At 37.3% G+C, this 13663-nt stretch overlaps 1 protein-coding gene across 1 annotated transcript; it reads right to left on the reverse strand.

Annotated features, from left to right (window-relative positions):
- Positions 1-706: 706 nt before the first annotated feature.
- LOC308534339 (olfactory receptor 10Z1) lies at positions 707-1660 on the reverse strand (the record flags this gene model as incomplete). The annotated part of the gene is made up of 1 exon (XM_081112822.1): positions 707-1660. The coding sequence occupies one exon, from the start codon at positions 1658-1660 to the stop codon at positions 707-709; it is 954 nt and encodes a 317-aa protein (XP_080968948.1).
- Positions 1661-13663: the final 12003 nt, after the last annotated feature.

The following is a 13663-nucleotide window of genomic DNA, read 5'->3' on the forward strand; positions in this document are numbered from 1 at the left end:
TGGTTGTGGGCACATCCCCAGTAGGGGGTGTGCAGGAGGCAGCTGATCAATGTTTCTAACTCTATCCCTCTCCTTTCCTCTCTGTAAAAAAATCAATAAAATATATTTTTTTTAAAAAAAGAAAGAAAGAAGGTAAAGTAATCATGAGCCAGGGACAGAGGAAGGACACCCAATGACAGAAAGAGAAAACAATCTCCCTTTTTATTTAGCCAAGCATTCACACAGATATTCACTGAGTTTCAGATCTTGGAAGACCATTATAGATCTAATAGACGAATCATGTAATTATGTTAGGAATCACTACAGCATCCCTGATAGGGCTCCAGCCAGCTCTGCTTTGAACTTGAGCACTCCAAACTTCCCTCATCTTGCTCAGGTCAGTTATAAAATGCTTTTGTGTGTGTGGTTTTACTTTTACATCTCTATCTTTTAAAATTCTTATTTACAGTTTACATTGAATAATATTTTGAACTAGTTTCAGGTGTACAGCACTGGGTTTCAGTAACGAAAGGTGGTGTCTCTGAGGCTGAAAGTGAAAGTTCAAGTTCTGAGCTCATCCTCCTGCAGCCCCGGGGTAAGTTCAGGAGGCAGGGGGAGCTCTCCCGTAGGGCAGCTCTGGCGTGAGGTCCTGAATACCTGGCCCATAGGCCTCAGGTCCGGGTGTATGACAGCCTATGCAGAGGAGACGGTCTCCTTGCTGCAGACTTCATCCTTTCCCCAGCAATCTACGCTGGAAAACATTTTTCAGAGCTGTCTGCACAGCCCGATTCCTCAGACTATAAACAATGGGGTTGAGGAGAGGAGTCACCACAGTATAGGTGACAGCAATAAGCTGATCCCGCTCAAGGGAGTAACTGGCTTTGGGCCTCAAGTACATGAAGGAGGCACAGCCGTAGTGAACTATGACCACTGTGAGGTGGGAGGCACAGGTGGAGAAGGCCTTCTTTCGCCCCTGAACCGAGGGGATCCTTAGTATTGCGGCCAGGATGAAGACGTAGGAGATGGTGATGAAGAGGAAGGATACCAGGAGGACCAGCAAGCTGAGGATGAGGATCCCCAGCTCACTCAGGCCTGTATCCCCGCAGGCCAGGCTTAGCACTGGTGGCGTGTCACAGAAGAAGTGCTGGATCTCATGGGAGCTGCAAAATGGGAGGTGGAAAATGACCAGTGTCATTCCCAGCCCAAAGACGTAGCCACTCAGGAAGGAAATGCCGATCAGCTGGGCACAGAGGATGGGATTCATGCGGCTGTCATAGTGCAGTGGGGCACAGATGGCCACGTATCTGTCAAAGCCCATGACAGCCAGAAGGAAGCAATTGGTACAAGCCCACGAGGCGGAGAAGAACATCTGGGCAGCACAGCCCACATAAGAGATGTGCTGGTCTCCCATGGCCAGGCCGGAGAGCATTCTGGGGATGATGCCCAAGGTGTAGCAGGTTTCAGAAAAAGATAGAAAAGACAGGAATAGGTACATGGGGGTGTGGAGATGGCTGTCCAGCCTGATGACTATGATAATGAAGACATTGCTGGTTAGGGTGACGAGATACAGGCAGAGGAATAGCACGAAGAGCAAGAGTTGCAGATCCCCGAAGCTGGAGAAGCCCAGGAAGACAAAGACGCTCCAGGAGGTGGTATTGGGCTGCCCCATGCTGAGCGGCATCCTTGAGAGCTGTGCTGATCCGTTCCACCTTGCCAGTCGGTGCCCAGTGCCTTTTGAAGGCAGGATGACTAGGATTGTCATTTTCCTCTGCCTGTTGTCACTTGAAAATGAAGTTCTGATTTAGACAGCAACTAACTTCAGAAAGGTATTTGTTACGTTAGATACACACATTTATGGATCCATTCTCACAGGCACACCTGTGCATACAGACATACAAAGATGCACAATATGCACACACATGCATGCAAACATATCACTACACATATGCTGGCACATATATACATATACATACCACATACAAAGCACTCACACATTATTATGCACATGCCACACATTCAAAACTATGCATTGCACATGTACCATTCACAACAAGATCCACAAATATGTCAGTCATGCAAATGCATATATATTCAGATAGCACATACATATATATATACAGATGCACCACACATTTATTCATACCAACATCAGGCATAAGCTGCCACATAAGAATACACATATGGACACTTACACATTGCCTGCTAGAATTTAAGGTGGGGTGGCTGGAGAAATGTAATTGTAGAGATCAGGCAACAAAGCCAATACAGTGAAGTGACTTTCTCAAATTCACACAGAGGCAAGACTAGAGAAAAAGTGTCTTTTGTTCTAATCTAACATTATTTTCCCCAAACCTGATGCCTCTTCTCAGACACTAGGGGATGCTCACTAACATGAATACAGAATAAGAAACATCTTGCTTAACAATAATTTCTTGTGTCTATACCTTCCCTACCCCAAGCCCTTTCACATGTGAGTCTGTGCTAATCACTGAAGGAAGAATCAGGGCTCAGGGCAAGTTGTGTAATTGCAGCCCAATGATCAGCCTCAAGGCTCTACTGTCGCAGAAAAACCTCCTATGAACCAAAGCATGGGAAAGACTGAGCAAGGCAAGATCTCCACTCACCTGAAGAGGCTCACAGCAAGACAAGTCCTGCTTCTCGGCTGCCATGCACTAACTGCCGCCCATTAGGCCTGCCTGCAGCACAGAGAACCTGAACCCCATCTCAGAAACGCTTATTCTGAACAAAGAGTGATGTTCCCAAATGATACTAGGAAATCTCCTTTTACACCCCTACCCCCAGGTGGTGAATCATACCTATTTCCGTCAAAACAACTTCTTTCTCTGAGGGTTCCCCAGTCCCAATGGGTGCTGTTTCAGGAAGCACATCTAATTGTGTTTGTCATTAGCTGGGAATGCTTTGGGGGGAAATCAGAAAAGAAAATGAACAAAAACATGCTAGGATCATGATTCAAACCATGGATATGGATATGGATATGGATATGGATATGGATATGGATATGGATATGAATATATGTATGTATATAATGCATATATATACATTATGTATATATATGTATATGTGTATATAATGCTAAATATTATATTAATAATTTTACATGTTAAATCTCTTTTAAAACTTATAATTATTTAGTAATAAATTAATAATTGCATTTTATATAGGGGAAAACTGAGCCTGATAGAGTATAAGTGACCAGTCCAAAGTAACAGAATTCAAGATTTATCCTTCTAAATTGACACTATAAGATGCATAGAATTCGCTTTTTCCATACTGTTGTTTTAAGAGCTTGAGGTAACCAATTCTGATTTGTTTCCAGTTTCAGAATCACATGCACTTTCATATTCACATATTGAAAAGTATGCTGATTTCTCATCGATTCAATTCCTTCCTGTAGCCTCGTCTATCTGCTCCACTTCTCTCAAACACATCTTACTTTAAAAGAAACTTTACCTTCTTCTTCTTTTTTCTTCTTCCTACAATATGGTAATGTCTGCACCCACATTTCCAATCTACTTTTGATCACTCAGATTGTCCTGGAACCTGAAAATGTCCAGAAAGTTCATCAAGGTTAATCATTTTATCTCTTTACTCTCAACATGTATTTTTCTCTAATACACAAGTGGTGTGAATGTTTGCACCTCCAATATACATTTTTGCCCATTCACTGATTCAATGGAAATAATGATAATTATTAACATGTGTTCAATACCTGACATTTTGGTGGTATTATTATATGAATTTAAAATTAGAATATTGAAGGATTGCAGAATCCAACTAAAATGGAATCACTTATGTCAGGAATCAAATAAGATAGTTCAATGCATGTGCATTAAAGGAAATTTAATCTAACCTTACAGGAATTTACAACTCTTCTCAGCAATCAGCAGAAGACATCAGCCGATATATTTTTCACACCATCGCTAAACTTCTTTCCTCCCTTGACTCAGGTACCTTGATTCAAATAAGAAAGAACACTAGGCAACCAATAAGCTAAGATATATAAACTTCTGTGTCTGTCCCATAAGAACCCCTTAGTCTGTAAGCAACTCAGCACCCACTCCTTCTGTAGCCTTGAGTTTTCCCAGCTTGCAAGTAAAAATCCTTGTAATGAACTTGCTGATTTTATTCAGTATACCGAGTTTGGTTTTTGACAGGATTATTAGTATTGCCCTCGGGTTTTTAGATGGGAAAACTGAGGCATGGAAAAATTAAATAACTTATTCAAGATACAGCCAACTTAATCAAAATGCACACAGTGGCAAATGGGATCAAGAACCCATTCTCTTAACTACCATACCATTCCTGGTACTCTGCACCAATTAGGAGAATCCAAAAGATGAGTAAGATGTGGAGACTAGCATAACTGTTGACTTTATAGCTATTCTCCTTGTAGCATTGTTTAATTTGTTGGTCTAGAGCAGCCGTGGGCAAACTACGGCCCACGGGCCGGATCCAGCCCATTTGAAATGAATAAAACTAAAAAAAAAAAAGACCGTACCCTTTTATGTAATGATGTTTACTTTGAATTTATATTAGTTCACACAAACACTCCATCCATGCTTTTGTTCCGGCCCTCCGGTCCAGTTTAAGAACCCATTGTGGCCCTCGAGTCAAAAAGTTTGCCCAACCCTGGTCTAGAGTGAAGCATGTGTTTTAATATAATGTACTTAAACTTAATATTAAATTACTTCCAGTAAAATTTAGAAAATTTACAATGGCATAGTTCCATTAGCTGAAATCCAATAATTATTGTTATAACTTTTAGAAAGGCATACACTTTTAAAAAGAAATTAATAGAAAAGTTATATGTGTATATAAAATCTTTTATATTTAATACATTTTTCATTTTCAGTGCTCTTCATTCTTTCCTTCAGATCCAAGTTACCATGGGTTTCATTTTTTATTAGCCTGAAAAACTTCCTGTAGTATTTCTTATAGTGAACTTTTGCTAGCAACAAACTATCTTAATTTTTGTTTATCTGAAAATGTCATTTTATGTAGGGTGTATTTTTTTCTGGACATAAAATTCTTGATTGACAGGGTATTTTTTCATTTTTTTAATATGCCATTTTTAATGTCTTTATTCTCTATAGTTTGTGATGAGAATGCTGCTATTAATTGCTTCACCACTCTACTGTATGTAATATGTCAAATTTCATTTGCTGTTTAAATATTTTCTTTTTACCTTCAGCTATCAGCAATTTGATTACAATGTGCTTACATGTACTTTTTCTTTTTTCTTTTTCATTGAACATCTCGAATTTGTAAGTCTTCCACCAGTTTGGAAAGTTTTAGCTATTATTTCTTTAAATATTTTCTTCTTCTTTATCTTTTAATTTCCTTTGGATATTCCAGTTACACATATGTTGGATCACTTGATATTGTCTCAAAATCTCAAAGAATTTGTTCATTTCTCTCTATCTTTTCCTATTCAGAGCAAATAATTCCTATTTATTTATCTTCAAATTTACTGATTCTTTCTTTGATCATCTCCAAAATACTACTGGCCCCGTTTCATAAATTTTATCTTAGCTATTATAACTTTAATGCCTAGATTTCCAATTGCTTCCTTTTATAACTTCCATTTGTCTGCTAATATTTCTCATCTGTTCAGTTTTTAATACTTCTTTTTAATCTTTTGAACACAATTATAATACCTAACATGAATGCTGAAAAATCCAAATTGTGGATTCCCTTGGAATCAATTTCTATTAGCTGGGTTATTTTCTGTGTATGGATTACACTTTACTAATTTTTTGTTAAAATAATCATTTTCTGTTAAAAAACACATTTTAGATAAGAGACAGCAGTGACTCTGTAAATTTTGTTTTTGTTTTATTGTGGGGTTGGTTTTTTTGTTTGTTTGTCTTTTTATATTTTGAAGTATGTGCTTTTATTTCTAGCAGGCAGTTAACTTCTCTGAATTGAAAATTCAAAATATTTCTCACCTATTTTTTTGTAGCAGTTGATGTCTCTGCTCAAAATGTGTTTGGCTTCCAGATGCTGCTGTTTTCTAAAAGTCGGCTTCCTAAGTACTGTGCATACACAGCTTAGCTGTCAGCAAATATTTGTGCAGCATCTACTTTTGGATCTTGAGACTCTTCTCTGTTCTTCTCTAAAATTCTGCTTGCTTTGCTACTCCCAATTACTGCTATCTGACAACTCGGGGCAGTAAAGAGTCCAACTTTAGCTCACAAATCACTGCAATAGTCAGGGAGAATATAGTCATTGAAAAACACATGAAACTTACAAATCTTACCATGAGCCATTGAGTCTTCCAGGAGTAAGTTTTGCTTTCATTTGTGCATGTTTTTTCTTTCGCTGAACACCCTCTAATCAGTCAGGGCTTTGGGCAGAGATAATACTCTGATTTGGTACTTCTGCTCTTCTATAGCAGTCTCATTTACAAAGTTCCTTTCTTAAACTTCTAATTTTTGTTCTCCTCTAAACTTTAGAATATGCCCTCTTCAAAGAATTGGAAAAGGGGTGTACTGGGATCTGCTCCTAAGCAAAAATGCTTCAAAGTCACAATTCTTACCCACTGTGCTAAACTAGCCATATTTTAAATCACCATATTTTAAGATTAAAATAGCCATATTTTAAGCTTCTCAGACAAGACAAGCTAAAGGGGAAAGAAAAGAACAAAAATATGAATAATAAAATGGTAATAACTACATACCGATCAAGAATTACTTTTGTTGCTAATGAATTAAATACTCCAAACAAAGGATAAAATGTGGCAAACTGGGTAAGAAAACAAGACACATATGCTGCCTATAAGAGATGCACTTATGATAAAAAAAAAAAAGCCAACAACACAGAGATTGAGAGGAAAGAGATGGATAGTTATTTCATGCAAATGGAAACAAAACGAAGAAAAGTTGGGGTAAAAATACTATAGCAAGAGAAAAAGAAGGCCATTTAATAATAATAAAAGGATCAAACCAATAAGAGAATATAACACTTGTAAAAATTTATGCACCCAACATAGGAGAACCTAAGTATATAAAACAAATATTGATGGACATCAAGGGAGATATTTACATTAGCAGAGTAATTGTAAAATACTTTTAACATCCTATTGACCTCAATGTGCAGTTCATTCAGACAGAAAATCAACAAGCAATTAGCAGCCTTAAAAGACACGTTAGAACACATGAATGTAATTGGTACTTTTAGAACATTTCACCCAAAAGCAGCAGAGTATTCATTTTATTCAAGTGCACATGGATCATTTTCCAGGATAGACAACATGTTGGGCCACAAAACAAGTCCAAATAAATTTATGAAGTTTGAGATCATATCAATCATATTTTCTGATCACAATGTGAAACTAGAAATCAATTACAAACAGAAAACTGAAAAACACACAATATGTGGGGGCTAAATAACCTGCTGCTAAACAATGAATAGATTAACAACGAGATAAAAAAAATCAAAAGATACCTTGAAACAAGTAAAAATGAAAACAAGTAATAATCCACATTCTGCTTAACACATCCAAAGCAGTGCTAAGAGGAAAATTCATAGAAATACAGGCCTACCTCAAGAAACAAGAAAAATCTCAGATCAACAATCTAAACTTACACTTACAGGACCTAAAAAATAAGAACACATAATATGCAAAGTGAGTACAATTAAGTAAATGTTGAATATTAGAGCAGAAACAAACAAAATAATCTAAAAAATGCAAAAGATTAATGCAACCAAGAGTTGGTTCTTTGCAAAGATCCTCCACATTGATAAACATTTAACTAGACACATCAAGAGAGAGATGATAGATGATAGATAGATAGATAGATAGATAGATAGATAGATAAGACCTAAATAAATACAATCAGAAATGAAAGAGTGGAAGTGACAACTGACACTACAAAAATACAAATGATTATAAAAAAATACTATGAGTAATATATGCCAACAAATAAGTAAACCTAAAAGAAAAAAGATTCACTTTTATAAATATACAGTCTTCTAAGAATGAATCAAGAAGAAACAGAAAACATTAACAAATCAATAACTGATAATAATATTGGATCAGTAATGAAAACACCCTCAACAAACAAAAGTCCTTACCGATGACTCCACAGGTACATTTTACTAAACATTCAGAAAGAATTAACACCTATTCTTTTTTAAACTATTCCAAAAATCTGAAGAGAAAGGGAGGCTCCTGAGATAATTGTCTGAAACCTGCATTTCCCTGATTCCAAAATTAGACAAAGACATGCCACAAAAAGAAAATTATAGGCAAACAAACATTCCTGATGAACATAGACATGAAAATTCTCAGCAAAATATTAACAAACTGAATTCACCACTACATTAAAAAAAGATAATCCATCATGACTAAGCGTAATTTATTCCTGGGTGCAAGATTGCTTCAGTATTTGGAAATCAATTAGTGTGATACACCATGTACACAAAGATAAAATCTATATGAACATATCACTACATTCAGAAAAAAGCATTTGACATAATCTATTTATAATAAAAACTCTTAGCAAAATGGTAATAGAAGGAACATACCTCAACATAATAAAGAACATATATGACAAACCCACAGCTAAAATACTCAATGATGGAAAACTAGCAATATTTCCTTTAACATCCGGAACATGACAAGGATGTCCACCTTCTTCACTTTTGTTCAACATAGTATTGGTAGCTCTAGCCACAGCAATCAGACAAGAAAAAAACAAATAAAAGACATCCAAATTGGAAAGGAAGAAATAAAACTATCATTATTTTCAAATGACATAATACTACATATAGAAAATCCTAAAGATTCCATCAAAAAACTGTTATAACAGATAAATTCAGTAAAGAAACAAGATAAAAAATAATATTCAGAAACTAGTTACATTTTTATACATGAATAACTATCAGTAAGAGAAATTAAGAAAACAATCCCATTTACAATTGCATCAATAAATAAACACCTTGGAATCAATGAAACCATCCAAAATGGTCAGTGGACCTTAGTAGACATTTCTCCAAAGAGGACATAGTGTTGACCAATAAACATATGGAAATATGCTCAGTGTCATTACCAATCATCAGAGAAGTGCAAATTAAAACCACAATGAGATAATATCTCATAGCAATCAGAATGGCTGTCACCAATAAATTAACAAACACAGTGTTGGTAAGGATGTGGCGATGGGAACCCTCGTGCATTGTCAGTAGTATGGCAACTTCTACTCACAAATCCAAAATAGAGCTATCATATGACCCAGCAATTCCACTTCTGGGTATTTATTCAAAAAATTCAAAATATGAATTTAAAAAGATATGTACTAGTACTTCCCTATGTTCATTACAGTATTATTTACAACTAGAGGCCTGGTGCACAGATTCATGCACATTAAAAAGAAATTAATTAGAAGGTGGCTGGCAGAGCAGGACTGGGTGAGAGGAGCCAGGCACACCCTGGAGCCAACCTCCCATGGTCCCTCCCCAGCTGGCTGCACCTGGGGCAGTGCTGAGACTCAAAGGTCATCTGCAGAGTGAGCGGGGTCCCTCTGGCATGTGGGGTCCCTCTGCCTGGCCTGCAGGGATCCAGCTGAAACCTGAAGTCCAACATCCCCCGAGGGGTCCTGGAGTGCAACAGTGCACTCTGCAAAGTTGCTGTCGCTCGGCAGCTCCTGCATTGAGCATCTGCTCCTTGCATGTCATAGCTACTGGCCGGCTGGTCAGCCAGTCGCTTAGGCTTTTATATATATAGATAGCCAAGATATGGAAGCAACCTAAGTGTTCATTGATAGGCAAATGGATAAAAGAGTTGTCATACATATATACAATGAGATATTTCTCAGTCATAAAAAAGATTAAATTCTTGCCACTTGTGACTCCAGGAATGGATCTAGAGCAGGGGTGGGCAAACTTTTTGACTCGAGGGCCACAATGGGTTCTTAAACTGGACCGGAGGGCCGGAACAAAAGCATGGATGGAGTGTTTGTGTGAACTAATATAAATTCAAAGTAAACATCATTACATAAAAGGGTACGGTCTTTTTTTTTTTTTTTACTTTTATTCATTTCAAACGTGCTGGATCCGGCCTGCGGGCCATAGTTTGCCCACGGCTGATCTAGAGGGTACTAGGCTTAGTGAAACAAGTCAGACAGAGAAAGACAAATACCATATGAGTGTACTTATTTGTGGAATCTAAAACACAAAACGAACAAACCAAACAGAAACAGACACATAAATACAGAGAACAAATGTATGGTTGCTAGGTAGGCAGGGGGTCAGGGGCATGGGTGAAAGGGTGAACAGTTCAGAAGTACAAACTGGAAGTTAGAAAATAATCATGAGGATGTAAAGTGCAGCATAGGGGATAAAGTCAATAATACTGTATTAAATATGTATGGTACCAGGGGGTACTAGACTATCGGGGGATTACTTCATAATTTATGTAACTGTCTAACCACTATATTGCACACCTGGAACTAATATAATATTAAATACACTGTAATTAAATATTTGTTTTAAAAAACGACTTTGGAATAAAAGAAAAAAAGTTACTTCTTGATATGTGGCTTAAGCACTGGCCGCAATTTGATGTGAGTGTTTGACATAGGTGAGAATAGAATAGGGAAAGGTTTAAAAAGGAAGCTAGATTGTGTTTTAGCCATGCTGGGTTTATGATAACCATTAGAAATCCATAGAGCGTGTTAGATAAATGGGTTTGGAGCTTGCTGGAGAGGTCAAATATAGAGATAAAACTTAAGGTGGCATTGACATGCAGATGGTACTTAAGGGCATGGGGCATGGTGAGGCATACATTCAATGGAGAAAATAGAGTTGGTGAAGAGATGAGGACTTGGGTCTGACTTGGGTGTTCCAACGTGAATGTAATCCAGGAAAGAAAAGAGAACAGTAATAAGGACTGAAGTAGAGTGACTATGAGGCAGGGAAAGCTAGAAAAGTGAAGAGGGGACTGTATAACACAGAGGGTACCAGTCTGCTGATAGTTGAGTAAGATGCTTGGTGACCATCAGGTTTGCAGCAAGGAGGGTCTAATGCACTTGACAAGATTAGTCAGCGGGGAGAATGGGAGATAAATTGAAATTGGTTTGGGAGCCAATGAAAATGAAGAAATAGAAGCAGGAAAAAAAAACACAGTTAATTTGAAAAATGTCGGGAAAGGAAGCAGAGAGATATGGAGCAATAGCTGAGAAAAAAACAGAGATGAGAGCAATATGTTATTCTGCTGGCTGGTTGGTTTTTTAAAAAGTAGAGGACAGAGTGTGCTTTCATAAGAAAGCTATTTTAAGGGGGTATTTTATTATTACTATTGATAGAAACTCATATCTGAGTTATACAGCTAAAGAGATTCAGGCATAAAGCAGTAAATAAATGTAAATGGTTTATTTGCAGAAAAGTGATCTCTGGGGAATTTTCTAACATTGTTACTTACATTTAAATGCATATTTCTACATCAGCCCTGAGGTTTGAGTAACTGAAGTTTAAAATTTTTTAGTTAAATTAGCATATGTTCTGATTATGTACCTCATTAAACTAAATTTCTTGTAGGGTAACAAATGTTTAACAACGGAATGATGATTGAGGAAAACTGATTGTACACCAGCCAAAGTTCAGTTCAGAGGACAAAAGAATACATTTCTAATCATTTTTCTAACATATCTCATAAAGTTAGGAATTAAGTTGTTATAGAAAATAAAACTGTCTTGGTTTGTACATCTGGGTAAATTACATAATATTTACACACTACATCTGTTGTCCCAAAATCAGACATATCCCGTGTCTTTTCTGCTCCTACACAAATGACAATGACCTTCCCATGTATGACGCATCCCCTCGGGCCTACCAAGCGTCATGTACCATTTCTAAGACCAGGAAACCGAGACCCCATATGTGAAAACCACTAACCTGGATACTTGCTAAAAGAAAGAGCTTGGGTTAGCATGGAATTTGGTGTAACCTTGAAATATGGGAATTTGTTCCCAGCGTTCCCTGAGAAACAAATTTTCTGTTAGGGAACCCAGCTGACAGTGTATTCGAATGAAGGCTGTGATCGGCAAACATAGGTTCCTAGGCACAAAAACACTGAGAAACAGAAAGCACCTCAGATAATTGGTTTAAACACTTTATATGCAGCAGATATAGGATTTAAAATAACATTCTCAAGTTAAACTGAAAACATTACTATGTATATGCCACAACTAAGTCACGTGAAAGAGTAAATATCAGCCTTGCAAACTGGTTTTTCTAAAGGGCGCTCAAAGACATAAAATTGCACGTTGCTTTCTAAAGAAATAGCTTCCTCTCTATCAATCTTTATCAATCTTTTCTGTGTTGATAGAAAACCCATGGATCAGTATATGTTTTGGAATTTCTGAATGATTGACTTTTTAAAAAATTTTTATTGAATGTATTGGGATGACATTGGTTAATAAAATTCTATACACATCATCTGTGGATTGTATCATGTGTTCACCATCCACAGTTCAAGTCTCCTTCCATCAGCATTTATACCCCCATAACCTCTTCAATTCCCCCCACTTCTCCCTTCCTCTGGTAATTACCATACTGTTGTCTGTATCTATGAGGTGCAACTTGTTTGTTTGTTTGTTGCTTAATCGCTTCACCTCTACAACAGCATGAATGGACCTGGGGAATATTATGCTAAGTAAAATACACCAGTCAGAGAAAGACAAGTACCATATGATTTCACTCATGTGTGGAATCTAATGAACAAATTAAACTAACAAAATAGAAACAGACTCATAGAGAACAAACTGACTGCTGTCCGAGGGGAGGAGGTTGTAGGGCTGGTGAAAAAGATGGATGATTGATTTTTAAAGCCTCAAAAGCATTTGTTCTGCACCTACTTAGAAACATCATAGGAGCCACTGCTGCCAATAAAAACAACATGACTCTAACCACAAAACTGCACCACTTCAAAAAGAGGATGGATGCACCCTTTACCACACTGTCAGTACACACCTGTGTTGGTCCTCCCGCTACCTGCCAGGGGAGGTCATATCAGCAGGTGTCACTGAGAACAAGTACAGGATGGCTTAATAAAAAAAATAAAGCATTTTCTTGGACAACCTGCTGAATAGAAGATATTCACCAATGAAATATCTGATAAGGGTTTAATATCCAAAATATATAAGGATTTCATACAACTTACCCCCAAAACAAACAGTCTGGTTAAAAAAAAAAACACAAAAAAACAAACAAACAAAAAAAACAGGCAGAAAAACCTGAATAGACACTTCTCCAAAGAGGAAAGGTCAATAGACATATGAAAAGATGCTCAACACTAATTGTCAGAAAAATGCAATTAAACTCACATGTCTACTAGCACATTCCCTGTTGTTCCCCAGCGAAGTCTCTCTTTCTCTCTTTCTTTCTTTTTAAATAATATATTTGTATTGACTTCAGAGAGGAAGGGAGAGAGAGAGAGAGAGAGAGAGAGAGAGAGAGAGAGAGAGAGAGAAGAACATCAATGATGAGAGAGAATCATTGATCAACTGCCTCCAGCACACGCCCCTATGTGGATCAAGCCTACAACCTGGGCATACGCCCTGACCAGGAACCAAACCATGACCTCCTGGTTCATAGGTAGATGCTCAATCATTGAGCCATGCCAGTCAAGCTTAATTGATATTTTTAAGCATTTTTCCCAAAC

Source organism: Myotis nattereri (assembly GCF_964212035.1).
Source record: "Myotis nattereri genome assembly, chromosome: 18".
Classification (NCBI taxonomy): Eukaryota; Metazoa; Chordata; class Mammalia; order Chiroptera; family Vespertilionidae; genus Myotis; species Myotis nattereri.